Source organism: Perognathus longimembris, chromosome 24 (assembly GCF_023159225.1).
Source record: "Perognathus longimembris pacificus isolate PPM17 chromosome 24, ASM2315922v1, whole genome shotgun sequence".
Lineage (NCBI taxonomy): Eukaryota > Metazoa > Chordata > Mammalia > Rodentia > Heteromyidae > Perognathus > Perognathus longimembris.
The window spans coordinates 1,837,064-1,862,578 of record NC_063184.1 but is presented as its reverse complement, the minus strand read 5'-3'; the positions used below and the strand labels follow the sequence as shown (position 1 = coordinate 1,862,578).

The following is a 25,515-nucleotide window of genomic DNA, read 5'->3' as shown; positions in this document are numbered from 1 at the left end:
GTACCAGTAAAACTTCATAAAATGAATAAATCTGTGTCAAAACACCAAGGGGTAGATTATGCAAAACAAAATTCTTAGTATTTACATTAAAATATAAAGTCAGACATTATCTATTTTTCCAGGTAGAGAGAAGAAAGTTAACATGTAAAATGCCTTTAAAACTAGTGAGATAGACTGGGAGAAGATCTTTACCGGCCATTCAACGGACAAAGGCCTCATATCTAAAATATATGCAGAACTAAAAAAATTACCTTCCTTCAAAACAAAACCGCAAAGAACCAATAGCCCCCTCATCAAGTGGGCTAAAGACTTACAAAGAGACTTCTCTGATGAGGAAATGAGAATGGCCAAAAGACATGAAAAAGTGCTCTACATCACTGGCCATAAAAGAAATGCAAATCAAAACAACATTGAGATTCCATCTTACCGCAGTAAGAATGTCATATATCAAGAAAACTAACAATAACAATTGTGGGAGGGGATGTGGCAAAAGGGAACCCTACTTCATTGTTGGTGGGAATGTAAACTGGTTCAGCCACTCTGGCAAGCAGTATGGAGATTCCTCAGAAGGCTAAATATAGAACTCCCCTATGACCCAGCAGCCCCACTTTTGGGTATCTATCCAAAAGACCACAAACAAATTCACAGTAAAGCCACCAGCACAACAATGTTCATTGCAGCGCAATTTGTCATAGCTAGAATCTGGAACCAACCCAGATGCCCCTCAGTAGATGAATGGATCAGGAAAATGTGGTACATATACACAATGGAATTTTATGCCTCTATAAGAAAGAATGACATTGCCCCATTTGTAAGGAAATGGAAGGACTTGGAAAAAATTATACTAAGTGAAGTGAGCCAGACCCAAAGAAACATGGACTCTATGGTCTCCCTTATTGGGAATAATTAGTACAGGTTTAGGCAAGTTACAGCAGAGGATCACATGAACCCATTAGCTGTACCCTTATGAACACATAAGATGATGCTAAGTGAAATGAACTCCATGTTATGGAAACGATTGTTATATCACAGTTGTAATTACTTTCAACGTACCATGTATATCTGTAGCATCTATTATAGATGATGTTCTTGTATCACCTTCCTGTGATTGTACCTACACTATCTCTGTAACATTATCTGAGTATATTGGAAACCACGTATACTGGTATTAAAACTAGGAAATTGAAAGGGAATACCAAAATTGAGAGACTCAGGGTAAAAAAAGAAAAACAACTACAAAAGCAATACTTGCAAAACTGTTTGATCTAAGTGAATGGAACACCTCATGGGGGGAAAGGGAAAGGGGGGTGGGGGCAGGGGGGTATGAGGGACGAGGTAACAAACAGTACAAGTAATGTATCCAATGCCTAATGTATGAAACTGTAACCTCTCTGTACATCAGTTTGATAATAAAAATTTGAAAAAAAATAAAACTAGTGAGAATATAGCTTTCCCTTGTGGAAGACATTTAGCAGTCAAGCATTTATGCTGATAAAACACAGCTGACTTTGTAAGGCATTTCTCAGTCCTATAATCTTACCTCTGTCAAAGGCCACGGGCTGTGCATAAACAATTGGTCTATTCAAAGTAATAAGCACAGCTTCCCTATCTGAAGAGCCACTGATTTCTTCTCGAAGGGCATTCCTTAAGCCAATTCTAGTTTTAAAATAGGCAACTTGATGGAAATCAGAACCAGCTTCCTCATACACCTAAAATAAAATGCAAAGTGCAGTAATAATCAAAATAGGAAAAATGTCTTACTGAAAATTAAGCATCATTAATGGCACCATTCACCAAAAGAACTATGGTACATTTTCCTCAACTTCATATTTTGTGCCATAATTCTTGAGATTAAAAGAAAACACTTAAGCCATGTCAGAGGTGACTGTGGGGCTAGGGATAGGGCTCAGCAGCAGAGTGCTGTTCAAGCCGGTGAGCCCCGGGCTTCGTTCCAAGCAGCAGTAGTAAGTAGGATAATACATTACAAGTTTCAAAATAACCAGGCCTTCCCTCCTAGTAAAACATGCTTTCAGTTTGAAAAGAAAAAGTTCTTCTAGAGATGACAAGAAATTCTTGTGAATTTTTTTCTCAGCATAATCTCTAATGTAGCTGCCACTCTGTTTTAAAACCATGATTAACATTTTAAAATTTGTTCTTTAGAGAGGGAAAGAAGGATTAAGTCTACATAATAATTCTCAGCAAATGACCTGGAGCCCCATGAGCAGCAAAAGTTAATTATATAAAAGAGCCTAATTAACGTTTATCTTTAAAAACTTTGCATGCATATATATATAATAAAACTTTACGTATGTACATACTTTAAAATAAGTTAGTATATATGTATATATATATAATTTGCAACATATATATCTTGCAAATATGCCTTATATTAACAACATTTTAGATAATGTTTGTAAAAGACATTGAAATAAAAACTTCTAACACACTAAAAATCACTAACAAGTATTTATGAAGATATTGTAGTTTCATGTGATTTTAGCACTAGAATACAATATTTGTCACAGTAATGAAACATAGTAAAATGGGAAAGGTCTTACATCATTTTTCATTAGAATTTAAAATCTAATTTTAGGAACTTGCACTGCTTTTGTCAATAGAGTAATTAATAAGTGAAGTAGTTCAAAATGATATGCAAAATTCAAAAGCAGGAGTTTTAGCATGAGGACATTCTATACATACCTGATGTTTGACAATTTGTCCTAAGGCCAGGTTTAAGTCCACTTGGCATTTTCCAAACAGTTTCAAGTAGCTGCTACTTCCTGGTGAGGCTTTGGTTTGAAGACGGTTAGAAAGTTCCAGTTCAATCAATCCAGTTTCAAATCTCACAGCTCTCATGGAAGGGGTTGTGGCTGTGACCTGAATACCCTACAGATTATGTCACAAAGGGAAGAAAAGAAACAAAATTGATAATGCACATGCATTTGCTCAAATGCAATCATTCAGTATAAGATAAATAAAATAGCCATGTTTAAAACATGTCTAAGGGGCTGGGAATATGGCCTAGTGGCAAAGAGTGCTTGCCTCGTATACATGAGACCCAGGGTTTGATTCCTCAGCACCACATATATAGAAAAAGCCAGAAGTGGTGCTGTGGCTTAAGTGGTAGAGTGCTAGCCTTGAGCAAAAAGAAGCCAGGGACAGTGCTCAGGCCCTGACTTCAAGCCCCAGGACTGGCAAATAAATAAATAAGATAAAATAAAACATGTCTAAGATAAACCAAAGAGCTGATGAAAGTGCAGCAGCATTGGAAAACATTAGGAAAGTATCATTACTCTGTTACCTTAAACTGTAAGTTCAGGGAGTAGAGGAGAATCTTGGGCTTATCGCCATCTGTTGTTCCGTCGTGCTCGTTCCAGAGTGGAATGGGCTGCTCTCCCCCTGAAGAGGTTAAACAACCAAGAGTTGGTATCTTCATGACAAGTATTATGATTTTGCTCTGTGTACTTAAAAATCTCTATTAAGAGGTCTTTTTTTCTTTTTTGCTTTTGGGTCCAGGTCTCCCTACATAGCCCAAGTTGGCCCTAACTTGAAATTCCCCTACCTCAGCTGTACACATTGTTGGCTTGATGGCTTAAAGGCATGCGGCTACCACACCTGACCGAACAGGCATTCTTCAGTTGCAATCTTTAATCAAGTTATATTTCCCTGAGGCAGGCATATATAAGGTAAGGATAATTCTGCATAGATGAACATTTACTAAGAGTATTTTATAGAGACTTTAATTGAAATACACACACAATTGAACCAAATAGGTGATTATACAACTCAGAAAATATATTTGAGACAAAAAGATGCAAAACTGTTAATCTCTTCAATGATGTGAACATTTTTGTTTATATTTAGATGTGCTGCAAGCAAGAAAGATTTTTAAAAAAGATAATGGTTTGCCTCGGATACACGAGGCCCTAGGTTCGATTCCCCAGCACCACATATACAGAAAACGGCCAGAAGCGGCGCTGTGGCTCAAGTGGCAGAGTGCTAGCCTTGAGCGGGAAGAAGCCAGGGACAGTGCTCAGGCCCGGAGTCCAAGGCCCACGATTGGCCAAAAAAAAAAAAAAAAAAAAGATAATGGTGGAAAAATGTAAAAAATAAGGTTAATGTATGTTAATAATAACAAGTGTGAAAGCACATATTTGGTAAGTTGAAAAACAGTGGTGGGCAGGGCACCCTGGCAGGAAAGTTGCTATTCAAAAGAGTGATTTTGCCCATGCATGTGTTATACGAAAAGTAGTGCACTAACTAAAACACACCTTCTATTGCTACCTTTTCCCTAGATTTGAAAACCTTTCTGCATACTTTCAAATATCCCATCTTAAAATTATTCATCTTTTTGTATGTATGTTAAACTTGCCATCAAGGTGAGAATTAGTACTACAAAAGAACTAGGGTTACAGAAAACGAATTTAGCTTTTCTTCTCTTCTGCGTATAATAGGAAGTTCTTCTCCCCCCCACCTCAGTTCGCTTCATTTCTTCCCCCCCCCCCCCCCATATCTTGGAGTTCATTTCAATTAGCATCATTTTATATGGTCATGTGTGCATGGCTATTTAGCTATTGTGATCCACTGCTAGGATCATCCTAGACATATACTAATTCCATTCCCAAATTTCATTCAAATACAACCTCCTTTCTTGCAACATCACTTGGAAATCTTATACTCCTTCCAGTAGTGTCTACCTTAGTCAATTCCATTTCTAAAACATTAGCTTATGCTCAGTTTGTCACTATTTGTCACTGACTGATGAGCCTATCTATGTACCACTGCTACTTTGTGTCAATCAAGTTTTATTTCAGATTGTAGGACATCTTGAAGCAAATGAGAAAAACCTAGACTGAAAGGCAGCAGATCATTTTAGATCATCTTACCAGAAACTTTTTGTATTACTTCATTAACTTCCTTCATGAACACTTTCTGTACAAACACCAAGTGGTTTAAAAGATCTGTGGTAAGATTGTGCTCAAAGGAACCAACCTGCCAAACAAAACCAAAGTATTATATTAACACTAAGGAATGTATTATCAGCTTTACACTTTTTTCTTTAAAAGTTCACCCAAACCTCTGAGGAAAGAGATAACTGTCTACCTAATATTTGTGAAGAAGAGTTTAAAAATCCAGACTCTCTACTACTTTAATAGTCTGGCATTGATAAGGGCCATTCACAAAGTATGTACATTTCTTAAAGGTACATAAAGGTGGGATAAAGGTACTTAATAAGGTGGCGTCTTTTGAAAACAAGTAAAATATTATACTTCAACTTACAGCCTGCTAATTTCACAATTAAAATGTTGCATAAAGTGAAATTCATTTTGATAATTGCTTTTGTGCTCTTAGACAACAGACAAGCATAATTATGAGTGAAAGCAAATTTATTTAACCATTTCACTATTTACTGATCATTTTACTATGCACACTATGCACCATGTTAGAGTCTAAGAATACAGGTATAAAGAAAAAAAATTGTCGATCTCAAGACTATAGTTGAGCAAATTAGCAAATCAGATATAAACTAAGTTGCATATAATATGTACTCTATTATTAGCAAGGTATTAATTTTCTGCAAAATTAGTAAAAAAAACATAAAATAGACAGCAGTTCATAAAGCTGATTATAGGAGAAATACATTTAACTACTCTATGATTAAGGCAAATAGCTCATACCTGACATTGTGGTAGGGTTCATATTTTGATAAAAAAAAAATTGAAAGAACAAAAGCTTGGAAGCCATAGCAAGCTCATGGTAAGCCTGACCTACATAGTAAGAACCTATCTCAAAATCTAATTATCCAATGGGTGGTGGTGGCTCACACCTATAATCTTAGCTACTCAGAAGGCTAAGCTCTGAAAATCACAGTTGGAAGCCAGCCTGAGCAGGAAGGTCTATGATAATCTTAACTCCAATTAACCACTAAAAAGCCAGAACACTTTTATGTTGTACAGTAGTATATATAGGGTAGAAATGCCTATTTTGGGAGATAGTAAAATCTAAGCTGAACACAACTTTAGATCTCTTTGCAGTGTCTGACATTAATTTTGTACTAAATTTGGGTTTGTGTTCTTCCTGAATCACAAACTTTATTCCTTTTTTAACATCCAGTATCCATAAGAAAATATGTAACATATTGCATTAGATTTATTTCACTTTAAATGAAACAATAGTATTTCTTAACTGAAGTATGGGACACTTATTTTTCAAAGCATGAAGCACAAGTAAAAAAATACTTTAAAAACTTTTAAGTAAATCACTGACTTCTTGGAAATTCCAACTCTCAAATCTAAAGTAGGATCTAAAGAAATTAAGTCAGACTGTATGTCTTCTGCAACAGTAATATTTTTATAAAACATCTCATGTATCTTATTGATGCTTCAGATTTCAGTGAAAGTTTAAAAACCAGTAGAAAATTGTTTTTTTGCAGGGTTGTAAGTGTTCTGACACACTGATGAGGTGAGGTGAGCACGCAGTGTGCTATGGGAAAAGGAACACTACTGGAGAGAGGCCTGTCTGCTTCATTTAATGAAATTGTTTTTTCTCAGCTTCTGGTTTCTACTGTATAAATTGGAAGAGGAACACAAGGAACTGTATATTTCTCTCAAAAAACTCAAAACAACGTCCTTACAGGTGTTCAAATCAAATTAATATGTGTCCATATGCTTCTTATATTTGATCATTGTACAATTATGACATTAAAAAATATGTAATCAGGTCTGTCAACTTTCAACCTACCTTGCATAGAAATTAGTCTGTGAATCCACTTTATTTTTCTGTATGATCTTTAAATGATTGCTAAAAATTCTGTATGTCTATGAGCCATATTGCTTCATAAGGACTAATTTCTCTACTTACAAAATGTAATCACATCTATTTGCCACACAGAGCTGATTTAAGAACTACAGAAATCAATGCATATAAGTTTTTGAATGTCAGCTACTATTTGCTTCATAATCTGTCTCTGTGTGTGTGCACACGCGAGTATGCGTGCACCAGCCCTGGGGCTTCAATTTCGGGCCTGGGCACTGTCCCAGAGCTTTTAGACTCAGACTAGTGCTCTACCACTTGAGCCACAGCTCCATTTCCAGCTTTTTGGGGGGCAAGAGTCATGGACTTCCTGAACAGGCTGGCTATGAACTTCATTTCTCAGATCTTGGCCTTCTGAGTAGCTAGTATTACAGGCATGAGCCACCAAAACCCAGCACATAATCAGTTTTTAAAAGTGTTTAGCCCAATGTAAGAAATACGCATTTAATGATGACTTACATTATTAACAAGTATATTTCAATTAAACCTCAGAGAAGAGAGAGATAGACACTGAAAGGCAGGGAAAGAGGAACATTTTTGTTGCTGATTCAGTAGAGATGGCTTTTAAAGTGATATAAAAGTTTGAATCACTACGTAAGTTGGTACAGCTAAAATATGAAGACTCTTAATTAATTACAAAGACTAAGAAAATGTCAAAGTAAACTTACTTCTGCCACACAACGCAGATAATTTCCCTGTAAATAGTACCCTTGTTTTGAAGGCAGCTCATCTATACTCCATACTTGGTCTGAGTAACTATCATGTTCCTCCATTATGTATTTCCCTGACATAGTAACAGGAGGAAGGTTAAGACTGGCTGAAGGAGGAATGGTTGACATATCTGTGGCAGAAACTTTTGAAGTAAAACGCAGCCTGTGATTTGGCAATTCAAATGTAAACCTTGTCTGTGCACCTGTAAGAGAAAAGAAAAGGTTTTGTTTGTTCAGGTACTTATCCATGCATTAATTTCTTGCTTTTGTATCTTTTAAAACACATGAAAGTATACTTCAAATTTCCTCATAATATATTCCCTCTTTTTAAATCTAATGTGTGATTACTATAAATAGTAAGTATTAACTAAGCTCATATTTATTAGAAATAATAGGTGCCCAGCATTGTATCAGATGCTAGACAATCACCTACAAATATTCACCTACAATATAGGAGGTAAAACAGAAAGAAGAGCTGTAACAAGAGAAATCATTTCAAGTTTTTTAAAATCTCAAATACATACTAGGAAAGTTTAATCAGAAAATTATACAAACATATATTTGACCTTAATTTTTTTTTTTTTTTTTGCCAGTCCTGGGCCTTGGACTCAGGGCCTGAGCACTGTCCCTGGCTTCTTCTCGCTCAAGGCTCGCACTCTGCCGCTTGAGCCACAGCACCGCTTCTGGCGGTTTTCTGTATATGTGGTGCTGGGGAATCGAACCTAGGGCCTCGTGTATCCGAGGCAGGCACTCTTGCCACTAGGCCATATCCCCAGCCCCCTGACCTTAATTTTTAATGGGACAGTTACCCATTTGTATGCCAAATAAGGATGTGTTACCCAAATCAGGATGTTATGAATTCTAGTTTACTCTTTACAGTAAACGAAACTAAACAGTACACACACACACACACACACACACACACACACACACACACACACACACACACACCATTGCTCAGCCCAGTTCTCCAACTGTCTATACAGACAAGGTATAATGGAAACCTTGCCACAACCAAAAGCTATTATTTCCCATCATATTTGTAATGAACAACCACATGTACAGAAAAATCTCATTTTCTTTAACTGTCTCCACTCAAACATCATTAGGTACCATATTTTACTCATATACATAATTTATTCCTAGTGCTGTCACTTGAGGAGAAATAACTCTCTTTTTTCAAAATACTAATCAAGGATTACTTGCTATAGGTCATATTCACTACCTTTATTCTTAGAATTAGTCATTCCATGTCTGTAGCCTCTACAAAATGGTTAAAAAGGCCCTGACCACCCCAATCTCCTTTTACTCCCTAGTCCATCTAGAGACCTGTCCTCACCCAAAAGGGTAAGAGGTCGGAACTGGGTCCCACTACTTCTCCTGCCTGCACTGCTAAGTAAAGACATCCATACAGAATCAATCCTTGGCCTCAGTTACAGTCCACCCATTATCACTAATATAGGCATTCTACTCTTTTTTCTCCTTCATTTCAACAATTATACTTCTTATACTCTCAGGAATATTTGACAATATGTTTATTCTGCTCTTAGATATTTCTATCTGCTTTTTAACTTGCTGCTTCTGTTGACCACTATTTTTCACGGCAACCACAATAAAAGACCAAATGAGTCTAACTCATTGTTAGATTGGGCTCCAATACTTGAGCATCTAGGACTTCTGACTGCCAAATGCGGAAACTGTGTTTTACTGGTATAAATATTCAAAAACAAACAACAGAAACTAGAACAGTGAGAACACACAGGTAGTACTGGTAGAAGAGTAACTAACTAGTACATTCTCTGCGGAGAATAGCTGTGTCCCCTAGTTAAACTGAAGGTTCACTTGCCCTACAGTAACTGTCCTGCTTAAGTAACCTTAAACTCTCAAAATGGATACCAGGAAATGTGCCAAAGACCATGAATAGTACAAATAATTAAGTTCTGATATTATCACTTTAATTTCAATGAAAAATGTAAATAAACAAGATAGAGAAATGAAAATGAATGAATCTTAAAACCAAAAGAACAGCAAGAAAAAGACTAGTAAAAAAGCAAACTTTAAAATTATTCATATGGTAAAAGTATACACTCATGTGGTAAAAGTATAAAGAAAGCAATGAATGAAAACAAAATCCCTAACAGTGACTCTTTCACAAGTAGTCATGAAGACTGCCTTTGAAGGATGCTACAAAGTATCCACAATGGTCTAATTGTTGGGTTAGGTTAGGTAGGGCCACAAAACTCAATTACTCCTTAAATTTTATGTTTGTACTTTACACACTAGTGGTAAAGTGCTCATCTCGTATACAGGAAGCCCTGGGTTCGATTCCTCAGCACCACATATATAGAAAAAGCCAGAAGTGGCGCAGTGGCTCAAGAGGTAGAGTGCTAGCCTTGAGCAAAAAGAAGCCAAGAGAGTGCTCAGGCCCTGAGTTCAAGCCCCAGGACTGGCAAAAAAAAAAACCCCAAAACCAAACCGAGTGTGATCCATCATAACCATTCAAAAAGGCACATTCATAATTTTGACTTGATTGACGATCATCGTAAATGAAATTGTTTTCTTCAAAATTATTCAGATTTATATTTACCTTCTCATCAAATATAGCTATGTCCTCAGAAATACCATGAAGTTGGAAGGGCTGAATTTGAAACTCAAATGTTACCTGTCATTCCATGGCTTCTCATTCTTCCCATCTTGTATTCTGCTTTCAGGGATGGCAGAAGTGCTGCCCCAATGGCGATTCCATCCAGCATGGCACTGAACTTAAGAACAATAGGCTTCTTCTCTAAGCCTTCAGGTAACTGAGGAAATTCATTGGTTTCAATGGGAGTTTGATTAACACTTGTTGGGGTTTTCTCAGACGGCAGTGGGGTGGCAATATCTTCTTTCATAGGCTGTGGACTACAACCAAAGAGAGTTAAAAAATAATAGCTACTACTCTACTGAAAAAAAATTACTAGATTTCACACTGCAAAATAGCTATCTGGATGACAATGATTCAGAAAAGTAAACCAGAGTAACAGTATAGATTCTGGTATAGACTTTCAAGGGGTTTTATACCATTGATGCAAAGCTGGGATTTCAACTCAAGATCTGTCTAATTACAAATTCTATGACATTACCATTATGCACTACTTTGTTGGTGGCAATACTATTATTACTACCATTTAATAATACATAACATTAGCACCAGCCATCCAATGATCACTGTAATGTCAAATCCTGTTCTATTTTGTGTTTTATCTCATTAATCTCACAAAATTCATGAGTATGTGCCCCACTTTGCAAATGTGAAAAGCCATGGCTAGAATGTAGTAAAACTGGGACTAAACCAATCAATCTAACTCTTGATGATTTTTACTATTAACCCTCCTAGCAATATATAATAATAAAGAAAAATTACTTAACAGTATTTTTAAACTAGAATGTACATAGTCAGGACTCCATAGTTTACTCATGGAATAAATGTATTTAAAATTTTGAATTGTCAGCCAATTTCAGCCATCATTTATTAGCATATCTAAAGATCTGGTTAAAATGATTGGGGGGAAAGTCTCTGATTTAGGACACTATCAAAAAATACAATAACATTTTCTCACTTCATAATATAAGCACAAAGAAATGTAACAGATGTTTACATTTTATATCTTTTTTATTAGTCATAGGTAAGGAAGAGGACTAAGCATGTAGATGCAATGAACAATGGCTATAAACACACTAAATTATTACCCTTTAAAACATTTACAAAGAATTATATCCAGTTATGAATCAAATTCAGTAATTTCAGAATAAAGGAATGCACAAAAGTACGTATGAGACACAAATGACAGCTGCAATTTCTGAAACTTAGACAGTCACAAATCTTAATGAACTCAAGGGAAGAATTAACAGCTCTAGAGTTCACCCGTTTTCTTTTTATCAGGACTTCTTATGATGCCCTTCAATCTCCAGGGTATTTTACACAGCATTTATGTAGTATGGAGCACTAACGACTGCTTTTCTGACATAGTACTTGAATGCTTGTCCGTGTAACCCAGGATTGATGAATGCCCCTCTCCCACGGCCATCCCTGAGTCAGCTGTACCTCCCCCACTGTCCCGATGCCCTTCATCCTGTGTTAGCACCACAACAAATATCCTAAGCTGATACAAAAAAAAAAAAAAATCACAGAATGTGACCAACATAAGTAGCTTACGCTGTCGAAGGCTGCCGAATGAGGTCCGAGATTTGTTTGGACAGCTGGTGAGAACTTCGAACCATCATGCTGTGCAAGGTGGCGGGATGCTGAGGAATGTTGATGCTGATGGCCCCCACTTTGAACACAGCGGCATTGCTTGTCTTCAGCCCTCTCTGGGCACTGTAGAGGGCTTGGGACTTGGCAATGCTGCACTTCACGACAGTTCTACCAGCAGAGAAAGAGGATCATTAAAATATACCAAATAAAGGGACAACAAAAAACTACTAAGAGCACGAGAAATACTCTTAAATCATTAAAGGAGCTAAAACAAGGCCTCTGATGTGCTCAATCATGTACCAAAGAAATTTCTAAAACTATGAAAGTATTATTTGATACTGCACCCAATAGCATACCATTTCTTTAATAGGAACAATTTATAGACAAAATAACTAGGTGATTCTATGTGCAGCTTGTTTATGAAGGAACAAACACTAATACATATATAGATGTACATACATAAATACACAAAAATAGACTTTGCTATATTTTTCACATTCACAACTTCCCTTTTCTTCTCCAACTTATTTTAGAAATCCCTAAAACTTCTGAGAGAGACAGACATTGAATACTAAAAGAATATATACTTACTATACTTCTTAAACTCTAATCAAATGGTACAACAAATCACTCTATTATCTGTGACACAAAAGGAAATGGATGCAGGCAGGCCTGCTTTAAAAACCCTGCTGCTTGAGCTCAGCCCCTGGCTGATCAGGCCTTGTGGCTGTCGTTGTAGCAAGGAAGGACCCCAGTGGATTTACGTGCACCTTATGAAACAGACCACACTGTCTATCAATCTTTTACCCAGTCCTGGACATGGCCATGAACTTCCCATGTTTATGACATGTATATCTAGCAAGTTAAATATTTTAGTTATTATTTTACAGAAATTTTTAATACTTATCACTTGCATAAAGCTCATATATAGCCTACAATGACCTAGACTTGGTGATAACTGTCTTTAAGAATTATGATAAAATTATGAAGAGGTCACTCCTATAGGTAGCTAGTAAGCTACTGAATTTATCATCGGTCCAGGTCCCAGTGCATCTTCTCCACGTGCTATCTGATTGTCTCTACACTGCATGATGAACTGGACTTCTGTTGGTTAGTTAATATTCAGTTAAAGTATGAACTGGAAATAAACGCTATACTTCCTTACTTTGCACATATCTCACTGTTTACTTTTATAAGTGGTATTTTAAAGTGTATCTAAATATTAGTTTTTAGTAGATATGCACATATTCAACACTGGATTCTTCATTTAAACCAATCTGAACTCTGATTGCTGACATACTAGAGATCCTATTGAAGTATGTTCAGTGGAAATTTGATTAAAAACTTCAGGACTCATAGTGCCCAACACTAGAGGGCCCCACTCACACTACAATTTATATAAACGACCCCCCAATTTAGCAGAGTTTCTTGAGGTTCTATATCAATCATTATCTCTACCTCCAGCTCCACTGAATCCATCTAGTTAAGCAGGCAGGTCCCAAAGAGGCAGAGAGAGAGAGTAGACTAGGTAGACAAACTGACCTATGTTGCTTACATCAATTCAATGAGGATGCACAATATAATTATTGCATGCAATTTAGTCATTAAAAACCAATTCCTAGGCTGGGGATGTGGCCTAGTGGCTAGAGTGCCTGCCTCGTAATCATGAGGCCCTGGGTTCAATTCCCCAGTACCACATATACAGAAAATGGCCAGAAGTGGCGCTGTGGCTCAAGTGGCAGAGTGCTAGCCTTGAGCAAAAAGAAGCCAGGGACAGTGCTCAGGCCCTGAGTCCAAGCCCCAGGACTGGCAAAAAACAACAACAACAACAGCAACAACAAAGAACAATTCCTCTCTGATCCTAATACTCTAAAAAGGTATGGTAGATTGTGAGTGATGATATGACAGGGATTACCTCTCATTTTCTTACTGCTACATGCCTGCAGCCCAATGAGAGTCTAGCACATAATATGTAGGCTAATAAATAATCAGAGTAGATACAGCCACTAAAAAAGCATTCCAAAACAATATATGGTTTTTTTATATATCCAGAAAACTCAGTGAATAAAAATAAAAAACACATGTTTAGGTACTATAAATTTTTAAGTGGAATAGGGGATTTTTGTACATGTTAAGATGACACTAATGTCAAGGAGTAGTTTTTCAGAAAAGCAATGCTATAATAGTTTTTTTTTAGTACTTTCTATTGGCCGATAAAGTGAGATAATCACAATAATCCCCCAAAGAACTTTTAATTAACAATATTTTTTCTATAGCTTGTTAATCAATATACAATGAAACAAATCTCATTAAACAGATTATCAGGTTACCAGTAGAGAACATAATATACACATTTATCCATTGTCTCAACATATTCAAATCTTATAGAAATTGTCCCAATAACTAGTTTTAAATCACATGCTAATTTATAATGGTGACAGACTTAAATAACTACCACTACAAGACATGCAATGATCCAAATTATGCCACAGATAAAATTCATCAGAATAGGCATAAACCCTTTTTTAAAAACAGTAAAAGTAAAATATACAGATACTTTCTCGCTAGTGTTTTAAAATTCTTTTCATGATTAATGTAAATTTTGTAGTGAATTTTTTGGCTTGTCATATCAAACATTAAAAAATATTTGATAATGCAAATTTTAATAGAAACAAAGCCCAAACAACATACTACAATGTTATAAACCTGTCAGCAACAACAAAACAAAGCATCAGTTGTCAAAAAGACAGTCCCTCACTTACTTTATCTTTGCATGTCAGTAAGCTTAAATCTTTCGAAGTGTTTGTATTAAGGCTACAAAACAATAATTACATATATTCCCAGCTATAAAATGAATTGTTATCATAAATACTCTACTATACTACGTTAATGACAAGCCATGAAAAAGAACGTGACATACAGAAACTCTTGTTTGGCTGTACTTGTAGGAGATGTGGGGAAATCCTCCAGTCTAAGATGCGATGCAGGAAAAAAGCAGGAAACAGAAAGGAAGCAAATGAGCATCTGTACATAAACCAGTTACACAAGAACAAGCAGCTGGAAAGTTTCTCTAAGTTCCCCACTTTAAAGTTTGTTTTTTTCCTTCAGAGTACTGTTAAGACTGTTTTTATGCCATTTCCGTAAAGTTGCAATTTGAAATTAGATGTCAAAGAATAAATTAAAACGGTAGTAGTACTGTGAGGTTGGCGGTGACATGCGCATAACTTTTCTTTTTCAAATAAAGAACTTTACCTGGGGGCGGGGAGGCAAGAAATATAAACTATATAACACTTAAAAAAACAAAACACCACACTTTGGGGGCTGGGAACGTGGCTCGGCGGTAGACTGCTTGCCTAGCACGCACGAAGCCCTGGGTTCAATTCCTCAGCACCACATACACGGGAAAAAGCCAGAAGTGGCGCTGTGGCTCAAGTGGTAGAGTGCTGGCCTTGAGCAAAGAAGCCAGGGACAGTGCTCAGGCCCTGAGTCCAAGCCAAAACAAACCACCACCCCCAAAAAAACTCCACTTTTTTTAGATGTCTATAATAGCTCATACCTATAATTCTATATATAGGGGAGACAGAGATGGGAAGATCATGGTTTGAGGGCCAGCCTGTGCAGAAGAAGACTACCACAAAACAAAACAACAGCTAAAAACAACAACAACAGCCCAGGCCAGGCATAGTGGTGTATGTCTGTAACCCTAAATAGGCAAGGAGGAGGAAATAGCTAGACTTCAGTCTCAGGCCCTATCTGAAAAATGAACTAAAGCAATAAGGGCTTGAGGTCTGGATCAAGTGGTAGGGCACTTGCCCTACATTCAAACCCCAGTATCAGCTACAAAAGAAAAACTTAAAACAAACAAAAAACCCAACCTTGTTTTATAAATACTGAGTTTTGCAATTCAAAAGACTATCTGAAGCAGTTCTCTTGTCAGAAATAGACCCAAACAGATAAGAGTAAATAAAACTCTACAGGAATTTGATCTACTTTCTGAATCATTCCAAATTTAAAGTCCATCCATAAAGAAATCATGTCTCTGCGTCACTGAGAGGACATTAGGAATAGGGAGAATACCACAAAATGATCAAATGTGTTGATAATGAATTAGGGATTTGGCTTACCACATATACAGGTAGTCATTATTAGAGCAATTAAGAATAGATCCAAGGGCTGGGGATATAGCCTAGTGGCAAGAGTGCCTGCCTCGGATACACGAGGCCCTAGGTTCGATTCCCCAGCACCACATATACAGAAAACGGCCAGAAGCGGCGCTGTGGCTCAAGTGGCAGAGTGCTAGCCTTGAGCGGGAACAAGCCAGGGATGGTGCTCGGGCCCTGAGTCCAAGGCCCAGGACTGGCCAAAAAAAAAAAAAAAAAAAGAATAGATCCAAGACCAAAAGGTAAGACCAAGGAGTGAAATAAAAGTTTATGATAGGGCTGGGAATATGGCCTAGTGGCAAGAGTGCTTGCCTTGTATACATGAAGCCCAGGGTTCGATTCCCCAGCGCCACATACACAGAAAATGGCCAGAAGTGGCGCTGTGGCTAAAGTGGCAGAGTGCTAGCCTTGAGCAAAAAGAAGTCAGGGACAGTGCTCAGGCCCTGAGTCCAAGGCCCAGGACTGGCCAAAAAAAAGTTTATGATATATACTTGTTTAAAAAAAGTATACCCTATTCCACAACAAACATTTCAAGAGCTTCAAATTCAGTGCACAAATGACAAGGAGAAATTTTTAAAATCCACTGTGAAAATGAGTAATCAGAGAAAGCTCATAAACTTGGCCTGTAATTTTGCTTTAATTAACTACATGAATTACACAAATATTTCCTTTTATGTGCTGAACAGAAATTTGTACTATGACCAATTTTCCTGTTAGGTAATCTTACAGTGTATTGAGAGTTAGCCTATATTGGAAGGTAAAAGGGGAAGGAACAGGTAGTAAAATAAATTTCAGGAAGAAAAACAATTATCTTTCTAAAACCATTTCATTTGTTGATATTCTTAATGACAGTCAGAATCTCCATATCTGGAAATATTGTACATAAACTACAAAAATCAATGAGTTCATCCAAAGAATTTCAAGTTATCTATTAAAAAAATGAGTATAAGAAAGTAAGAAAACCAGGACTGGAGGCATAGCTCAAGTGGTAGGACACCTGCCTAGCAAGCATGAGGCACAGGGTTTAAGCTCTACTACATGCAAGAAAAAGAAAAAAAGTGAAAATAAACACACTCACTGTATATTTGGTGTAATTCCTTCAAGCAGCACAATATTCACCCCACCTATATGAGCAGTGGCACATGTCTCAGTCATCTTTTGATGTAAAACATCTTAAAGGCAAGAAAAAACAATCATTTGATTTCTGGAAAAAAGATAATTGTACTTTGTATTAAAGTCACTTACTGTTTATAATATTCAGACACAAGAGAAAATTTTAAAGTCACAAAACTATTCAACTGTTTTCAGATTACTCTAAAAACGTTCTTGTTACTGTTTACTTTTCTGCAATCACATATACATATTACATATGAAACTTGGGATAATGCAAAATACCCAATATTATTAAATATTACACATTCATCAAATAGCTTAATAGTATTTTTTCCTACTGCCACTGGTCTTGAATTCAGGATCTGTACTCTTGCTTGGCTTTTTTACTCAGGTTGGTGTTCCACCTTTTGAGCCTGTCACAGCCCCATTGCCTACGTGTTATTAGTTAAGTGGAGATAAGAGTCTCATGGACTTTCCTGTCTTCAACCACAGATCTCTGATCTCAGCATTCTGAGTAGCCAGAATTACAGGTATGAGCCACCAGTGCTTGGCAAATTTGTGTGTGTGTGCATGTGGGCACATGCATGTGTAAGCATGTGTTCACACGGGGCTCAAACTCAGAGCCTCATACTCTCACTTGGCTTTTCTGCTTAAGATAAATCACACTTCTACTTCATAATATATATATATACATATATATATATATATATATATTTTTTTTTTTTTGCCAGTCCTGGGGCTTGGACTCAGGGCCTGAGTACACTGTCCCTGGCTTCTTTTTGCTCAAGGCTAGCACTCTGCCACTTGAGCCACAGCGCCACTTCTGGCCATTTTCTGTATATGTGGTGCTGGGGATTGAACCCAGGGCCTCATGTATACGAGGCAAGCACTCTTGCCACTAGGCCATATCCCCAGCCCTACTTGCAGTATTTTTAATCTCAGAAATAATAGTGCAAAGAAAACTTGGAAAATAAAAATTTGTAAAAAAGAAAGCCACGTAAACTTGTCTCTGTCATTCATGTAATTCCTGTTGTCTTCATGGAGGAAGATGTATTAAGAGAGAATAGAGAAGGTAAATCTCACTGAAGATATAAGCATGCACGAAATGCCATGGTAGAACCACTGTGTACAATTACTATACACTAAAGAAAATGACCAGAATGCATGGCAAGTTCTGTTGGTACCCACCAGTACCAGTGAGAGTAGGAAGAGTGAGCAGAAATGGTGAAGAATGGTCAATATGGTATAAATAATTTATATGCATGCATGAACATAATGGAACCTGCTGAGCCTGTTGGAAGGATACAGTGAGGAAGAATGAGGGAGAGTGATAGTGAGGGTGAATTTGATCATGAGATAGTATACATACTCTATGTATCACCAAAGTATGCTATTACAAATAAATTATGAGTAAGTAATGTTTAAAAAACAAATGATTCACAAGTATCATTTTCCACTTTCTTGTCATTTGGCATTTTTCCATATTAATATATTTTCTATATAACTTTTTATGGGTACACTGTAAACTGTCATATAGCTACAAAAGGAACAACAAATATTTAGCACCAGATGTTTGCCTGCTTCTTTGTATAGACACCTTCCCACACAAGTAGGACTTGTATTTCTACTTAAGATTATAAAACTAGAATGTCTGAGAGAAAGGATCAATGCAGTTTACAAACTATAAATAAAAACTATTACGTTAATGTTTGCAGGAGTTTAATTTATATTCGTTTAGAAGTTAATGAAATGTCCATTTCCTTGGTTCTCTCCCAGACTGGGCAATATATTACTAATTTTTGTCAAACTAAACTTTTTTTAACCAGTGAATTTGAAGAAACATATGTCAGCTTAGTGACATGAACTTATGTGTATACTTTATGCTCTCTGCCTATAATTCTAAGGAGGAGCTGATGTGTTCATAGTTGTCTTAGCAATTGATAATATGTCTAATTACCTCAGAGAATTTTCTTTAATATATAATTTTTAATGTAAAATTAGTTTTTGAGAAAATTTTACTTAGGTTATAAAATACAACAGAGGAGGGTATATAGTGAAAACTATGTTCAAGATAACTTTTATCTGGGCTGGGGATATAGCCTAGTGGCAAGAGTGCCTGCCTCGGATACACGAGGCCCTAGGTTCGATTCCCCAGCACCACATATACAGAAAATGGCCAGAAGCGGCGCTGTGGCTCAAGTGGCAGAGTGCTAGCCTTGAGCGGGAAGAAGCCAGGGACAGTGCTCAGGCCCTGAGTCCAAGGCCCAGGACTGGCCAAAAAAAAAAAGATAACTTTTATCTAGACAGTAAATATTTGACATTCACAGAGTTTCCTCTTGTAATGCAACTTAACCAGGCTATTTTTACAACCAGAAAGCAGAGACCCTGATCTTGGAGCCCCTGCTACAAAGGAGTTCTGCAAGCTCAGTTTTATACTGTACTTTCCACTGATTCTAAGCCTTTGACTTTACTTTAGCATATCTGAAATGTGAACGTGTTTGACAATCGAAGGCATCGGACTAAATCTGACATTATCTTCTTTCTCTGTGATAAAAAAAAATGGAGCATTTTTGGTTTCCTAACTTGAAATACCAGCATGTTTGATCATTCTTGAAATAAATAGAACATTTCCAACCACTCAAAAATTTTGTGTCAGTCGACAGAACTTCCTATGGAGAGATTAAAGATGTTTATAATAATACTGAAGAAAAATAGTACAAAAATTTCATTATTTTCTTGAAGTTTTCAGGCACTAGAGACATCTTACCAGACAATACTAAAAGAAGGCTGAGATTAAGTCTCTCCAGAAGCTAGTTGCTCACACTTAGAATCCTATCTTCTTAGAAGGCAAAGATAGGGAGGTATGCAGTTCAAGACAAGCCCTGGCAAAAAGTTAGCAATACCATATCTCAACGAGTAGTTGGGTTCAGTGGTGAGTGTCTGTCATTCCAGCAATCCAGGGCCTAGGATTGGAAGGATCATCATTCTGGGCCAGCTCAGGCAAAAAGTAGCCATGAGACTCCCTCTTAACACAAAAGGAACGGGGGTGGTGATGTACACCTGTTATCCCCACTCAGGGAGGAAGTATGGATAAGAGGATCATAAGAGATCAGGCTGGCCTGAGTGAGAACTCAAAATAACCAGAACATAAATGGCTGGAGGTATGGCTTCAGCGGTTAGGGTACCTACCTACCACGTCTTAAAGCCTGGAGTTCAAATTCCAACACCATCTCAAAAAGAGGACTGTTCCTGGGCTTTTGCGAATTAAGTACATTAGATCTGAATTTACGTGTGTCCCAAATACTTCCCTTGGGTACCAAAAGTTGCCTCAATTCACTGAGTTTCAGTTATATTTAAAGTCCTTGCTACTTTACCTCAGAATTTTGTTGTTTCACTTTCCAAACAAGTACTGGCAAGTAGGAATTTCAGAAACACAGCACTGGTTTCTCTCAGAAAAGTAGCACTGTGATACTAGAAAATCCTTCTACCTTTCATCTTTTCCTTAAGGGTGAAACTTCCATGGATCCTTTTCAGTTCTGACTCCATCGTGAGCCCCCCGATATCAGCCTCGAGGTGGGTGCGGTTCACCATCCCAATCCCAAACACAATTAGAGTAACATGTTGGGGCTCAGCTGTCACCAGGCTGCGTTTCCTCTGTGTCTTAGTCAAACTGTTGTTGTCTTGTTCATTCTCAAACACAACTTTACATGTTGGCTCTGTAGGGCTTCGGACACCTTTATCAGCAAATGGAAATAGTTTAAGAAATAAAAACTGCAAAATAGACAAACATTCCAAATATCACATTACTGTTCTTTCCTTAACATTTCCAACCTGTCCCTTTCTCCTTTGCCTTACAAAAATGATCTCATTGCTTTTCCATATTTTCCCAACTACTGAGTAAAAAATATTTGTGCCAGATATTTAATTGCTTCTAGAGCATGCTGTGTAAGAATCGAGTGGACAGGAAGTAGGACAGCAGTGTATTTGAATATTGTCACTACTTCTCCAATTGACTGCCAATTTCTCTGTATTTCATCTACTTATAACATTAAGAAAATATGACAAGCAACTTGCTCCTTCTTTTAGTACTACTGCTAAAGAGAAACATTAATATGCTAAAAATGTCTGTTACCTGCTGGTCCAAATGTCTCAGAAGATTTTTCCAATATGCCAGTTGGGTCTGAGATGAGTGAGTAGAAGTTGAGCAATTTATACATGTTTTGCCAGCACTCCGCAGAGGGCTCGCTTTGCTCAGACACTGTAATGGAATCAGAGTCATCCATATGGATGGTCATGTGATCCACCACATCCTTAGAACCTTTTCTAGACACTTTTGAAGTTCGTCTTTCAGATCTTCCCAGTGAGTTTTTGTTTCGGGATTCCTTCTTGTTATTGTCATTATTGGTCCGTTTGTTCTTGGCATTATTGACTCTATTGGTACCATTGAGACTTCCTCTAGAGCTGCGGCTGAAGTCAGATGAGCGAAAATCCCGATGCTTTCTGGTTTTGAAGGTGGGTGTTGGAGAAGCTGACCCAGCTGTGTATCTACTAAGTTTAATGTCAGTCTGAGTGGCTTTGATGTCATCTATCATTGTACTAAACTGATGAATAAGACGAACCAAAGCCATGTCTACATGCTGGCTTATTGACTGACAGGAGATGGTGAAGTTGCAGTGGAAGGTGTTGTAATAGCGCTTGTTGAGGTCATGAAAGGAAAGTGCACTGGTTGGGTTCTGAGGTGTGCACACTGACTTCTCCATCACCACTGCGCTGATACTGAAGGTCTCCAGCATTAATGCTGGCTTAAATTCAAGTGGAGGAAGGTTCACATGGCCTTGCCTAAAAGGTTCCAAACAGAACGTTACTTCCTCTTTCTTGAACTGCACCATTTTACTAATGTACAAAACAAAACAAAAACCAAACCATCGTTCTTCAAATGAAATGCACTGCAAACCCTGGAAATGATTTTAGCAAGAGATCCAGCAAGGGCATTCTTATAAAGCCAGGATTTCTGTCAGCTAGAAGCTTTTCTCCTTTGCCTTACCAACATGACTTCATTTTTTTCTAAGATTTTCCCAATTGCCTACTAAAAAATTCTTGTGCCAGACATTTTAATTGAGTGAAACTGTTACAAAAGTGTCATCATAAAAGCTGCCATATCCACTATTCACATCAAAATACACACCCAGCTAAGCACCAGTAGTTTACGCCTGTAATCCTAGCTGCTCAGTAGGCTGAGATCTGAGGATAAGAGTTCAAAGCCAGCTTGGGCAGAAGAGTCCACGAGACTCTTATCTCCAATAAACTACTCAGAAAAGGCTGGAAATAGTGCTGTGGCTCAAGTGATAGAGTCCTAGCCTTGAGCAAAAAAAAAAAGCTCAAGGACAGTATTCAGGCCCCGAGTTCAAGCCCCAGGTCCTGAAAAAAAAATACCCCCAAGGTAAAAACTCAAGTTCCCAAAAGCTTAGTTAAATCTTATTATAAGGTATATTATTTCTTATGTAAACAGTGAAGAAACTGAAGAAATATTCATGGAATTACAGAACAGCAGATAGAATACATTTCATATTCTTGCATATTTGATCTGATGACTAGATTCACATTATGACTTTCTATTTCTAATAAAAATAGAACTTGCTAAGAAAAAAGTGAAGAAATATATTATGAATACAAAAAATTAACATAATTATGACCATAAAAATTTCTCTATTGCAAGGGGAGTATATAAATGCTTAACAGCTATCTATATATCAACATACTTTAAAAGACTTGTATATGTGCCAACATGCTACAAAAATATGCTCAAATCCAAGGATCGCAGTTCAAAGCCAGCCTGGGCAGGAAAGTTCATGAGATACCTAATTCTAATAAAACACAAAAAGCCAGAAGCAAAGTTAGAGCTCTAGTGGTAGAGTGTTAGTCTTGAGCAAAAAAGCTCACAGCGACAGCACACATGCCCTGAGTTCAAGCCCCCAAACTGGCATCCGCTTGCACACATGTACATGCACACACATGCATACGCATACGCACACACACACACACACACACACACACTCAAAAGTAGGCTTGTGGGCTGGGAATATAGCCTAGTGGCAAGAGTGGTTGCCTGGAATACATGAAGCTCTGGGTTTGATTCCCCAGCACCACATATATAGAAAATGGCCAGAAGTGGTGCTGTGGCTCAAGTGGCAGAGTGCTAGCCTTGAGCAAAAAGAAGCCAGGGACAGTGCTCAGGCCCTGAGTCCAAGCCCCAGGACTGGCAAAATAAATAAATAAAAATACATAAATAAATTTTAAAAAGTAGGTTTGTCCCATCAGATCAATAACCAGTTATTATTACAAAAACTTATGACTAACTTTATCAAATAGAAGTTATCTCCTCCTAAGATACTTGTAATTGGTTTCTCATTAGGATGAGAAGACAGCAATGTTTTTAAAAGTTACTGTAATTCATGTGTAAAATTTATATAAAATGCAAATGATACCTTCTTGCTCTTTTTCCTTTTCTCTCTTTAGCCGTGTCTGAATCTACAATGTCTGCTCGAAGACAATCCAAAGTTCCTGAGAATGAAAGGTGCTCTCCAAAGTACATCCGGTAGCAGAGTGGCATGGAGTCCTGCGACTGGATTCCCGTATGGCTCAGGAGGGGCTTAAAAACAACCTGGAAGACATTAACACCTTCAGGACCCAACTGCACCCGGCGCTCTATTGATTGCAGTACATTACTACTAGTGTGAGCTGATGAAAAATCATTTTCCTTAAAAGAAAAATAATTCTTTGTGCTGCCTGAGCATATGAAAGTATTTAAGTTTAACTTATACAATATCTTGCTTTAAAAAAGGCATACTGTTTCCATTCTTTATTTTAAAAACATCTGATATATTCGCTTCTAAAAGCAGTCCATCTGTAACTCGACTTCATAAAATAGACCAAGTATTGAGCGTCTGAAAAACTGTGATCAATCATTGTTACTATTCAATCTTTACCATGCTTTCCTTTTCATGTTCCCTTGCCCAAATCTGAGTGCTGTCCTGCACTTTTCTGCCTAAGTCCTCTACTATCCATTCTTCCCCAGTGAGACTTTCCTGAAGCTTAAAATGACCTATCCAAATAGACAAGAACCATCTATACAGTGAGACTCACATACACTTTCACTTGTCCCTTTATCTACCTTTCTGTCTGGACTGTCTGTCGGCCTGTCTCTGTCTCTCTGTCTCTCTCATGCTTGAGAAGACAGGCCCTTTTTGGTGGCAAATGAGGACTAGAATATGAATTCCAGCAATTCTCCTCTTGTCTAGAAGGCGAGGGAGACACTTCCCCCTTTTACTCTCGATTAGGAGGCTCTTTCACACCCAGGTGGCACACTCTCCTTTCACACTCTTGCTTAGGTTTGTTCTTTCATCCCAATGGAAAATTGCTTTAATTCATCTTTCTGGATTTTTTTCATCTGCTTTTACCCTTTGGCTAACCCTCCATATATATTAAGACTTTGGCTTTAAACTACTTTTCTTCTCTTTCTTTTCCATGCCAATTTATTAATCACAATAACTTCACTAGCTATGTGATCAACATTTCATTTCCTAAGTTATGGGACTTCTTTGTTCCTACAACCTGGACATAAACTCCAATGGAGCCACTCCCACTACACACTACAACTCTTCACCATACCTTTCCTGCTATACCTATGAAGGATCATTCCTCTTCTCCTATAACTGAGAGATTATATAATTATAATAGTAAGTATTTTAATAGTGACCTAAATCCTCAACTAGATAGATCCTTAACACTATGTGTCATTCCTGCCAGGGGCTGAGCTCAGCAATCCTCTCATTAACTTCAACCTTTACATCTTTCTAACTACCATACACAGTTCTTCATTTTTTGAGTTACACATAAAAATTATATGTATTACATATATATACCACATTGTCTTTATTAACTGATGGAAAGTGAGACTGTTTCTACTGATTGGCTATTGTGAAAAGTGCTGCAACAAACATGAGAAGGATGTCTCTGACACACTGAACCTATTTATTTGGAACACATAGTCAACCATGGGGTTAATACGTTTTTGGTATGGATAGTAGTGGTGCTGATAGCATCATATGAGACATCTATATCTAATTTTTTAAGGAACTAATTATGTTTTCTATAAAGGCAGTACTGATTTACTTTATATAAATTTTATTATATAATTTAGTAGTCAATGTTCCTGGTAAATTTAAGAATATACCTATAACCCAGAATGGTTCTCTAAAATGCTTACTAAATGTTAATAAATACAGTGGCCTTGACAGATAAGCAAAAACAAAACAAAAATTTTCTCTTATCACTTTCTCATTTAGAAAAACAGACCCAGAAGACTACTTTAAAAACTACTCCAATGTATTAAGAGAACTAAAATTCATGAAAAAATTTAAAAGTGCCTGGTATATTTCTCAATATAAATTATCTCTTTGTAAGATAAAACCTGAAGTAAATAATG

The 25,515-nt window shown here is 37.2% G+C and overlaps 1 protein-coding gene across 8 annotated transcripts in view; it reads right to left on the bottom strand.

Annotated features, from left to right (window-relative positions):
- Kiaa1109 (KIAA1109 ortholog) overlaps positions 1-25,515 on the bottom strand; it is a 166,270-nt gene that overhangs the window by 45,574 nt on the left and 95,181 nt on the right. For 7 of the 8 annotated variants that reach the window (XM_048333714.1, XM_048333715.1, XM_048333718.1 and 4 more), the window contains exons 46-57: positions 23,516-23,691; positions 21,163-21,869; positions 20,519-20,764; positions 16,996-17,089; positions 14,678-14,728; positions 11,719-11,925; positions 10,186-10,424; positions 7,482-7,726; positions 4,887-4,992; positions 3,302-3,399; positions 2,701-2,886; positions 1,541-1,709 (exon numbers count right to left, since the gene is read on the bottom strand). In XM_048333714.1, the coding sequence (XP_048189671.1) occupies positions 1,541-1,709; positions 2,701-2,886; positions 3,302-3,399; positions 4,887-4,992; positions 7,482-7,726; positions 10,186-10,424; positions 11,719-11,925; positions 14,678-14,728; positions 16,996-17,089; positions 20,519-20,764; positions 21,163-21,869; positions 23,516-23,691 (2,524 nt within the window). The remainder of the gene's footprint in view (positions 1-1,540; positions 1,710-2,700; positions 2,887-3,301; positions 3,400-4,886; positions 4,993-7,481; positions 7,727-10,185; positions 10,425-11,718; positions 11,926-14,677; positions 14,729-16,995; positions 17,090-20,518; positions 20,765-21,162; positions 21,870-23,515; positions 23,692-25,515) is intronic. The other variant, XM_048333717.1, reaches the window with a different exon arrangement.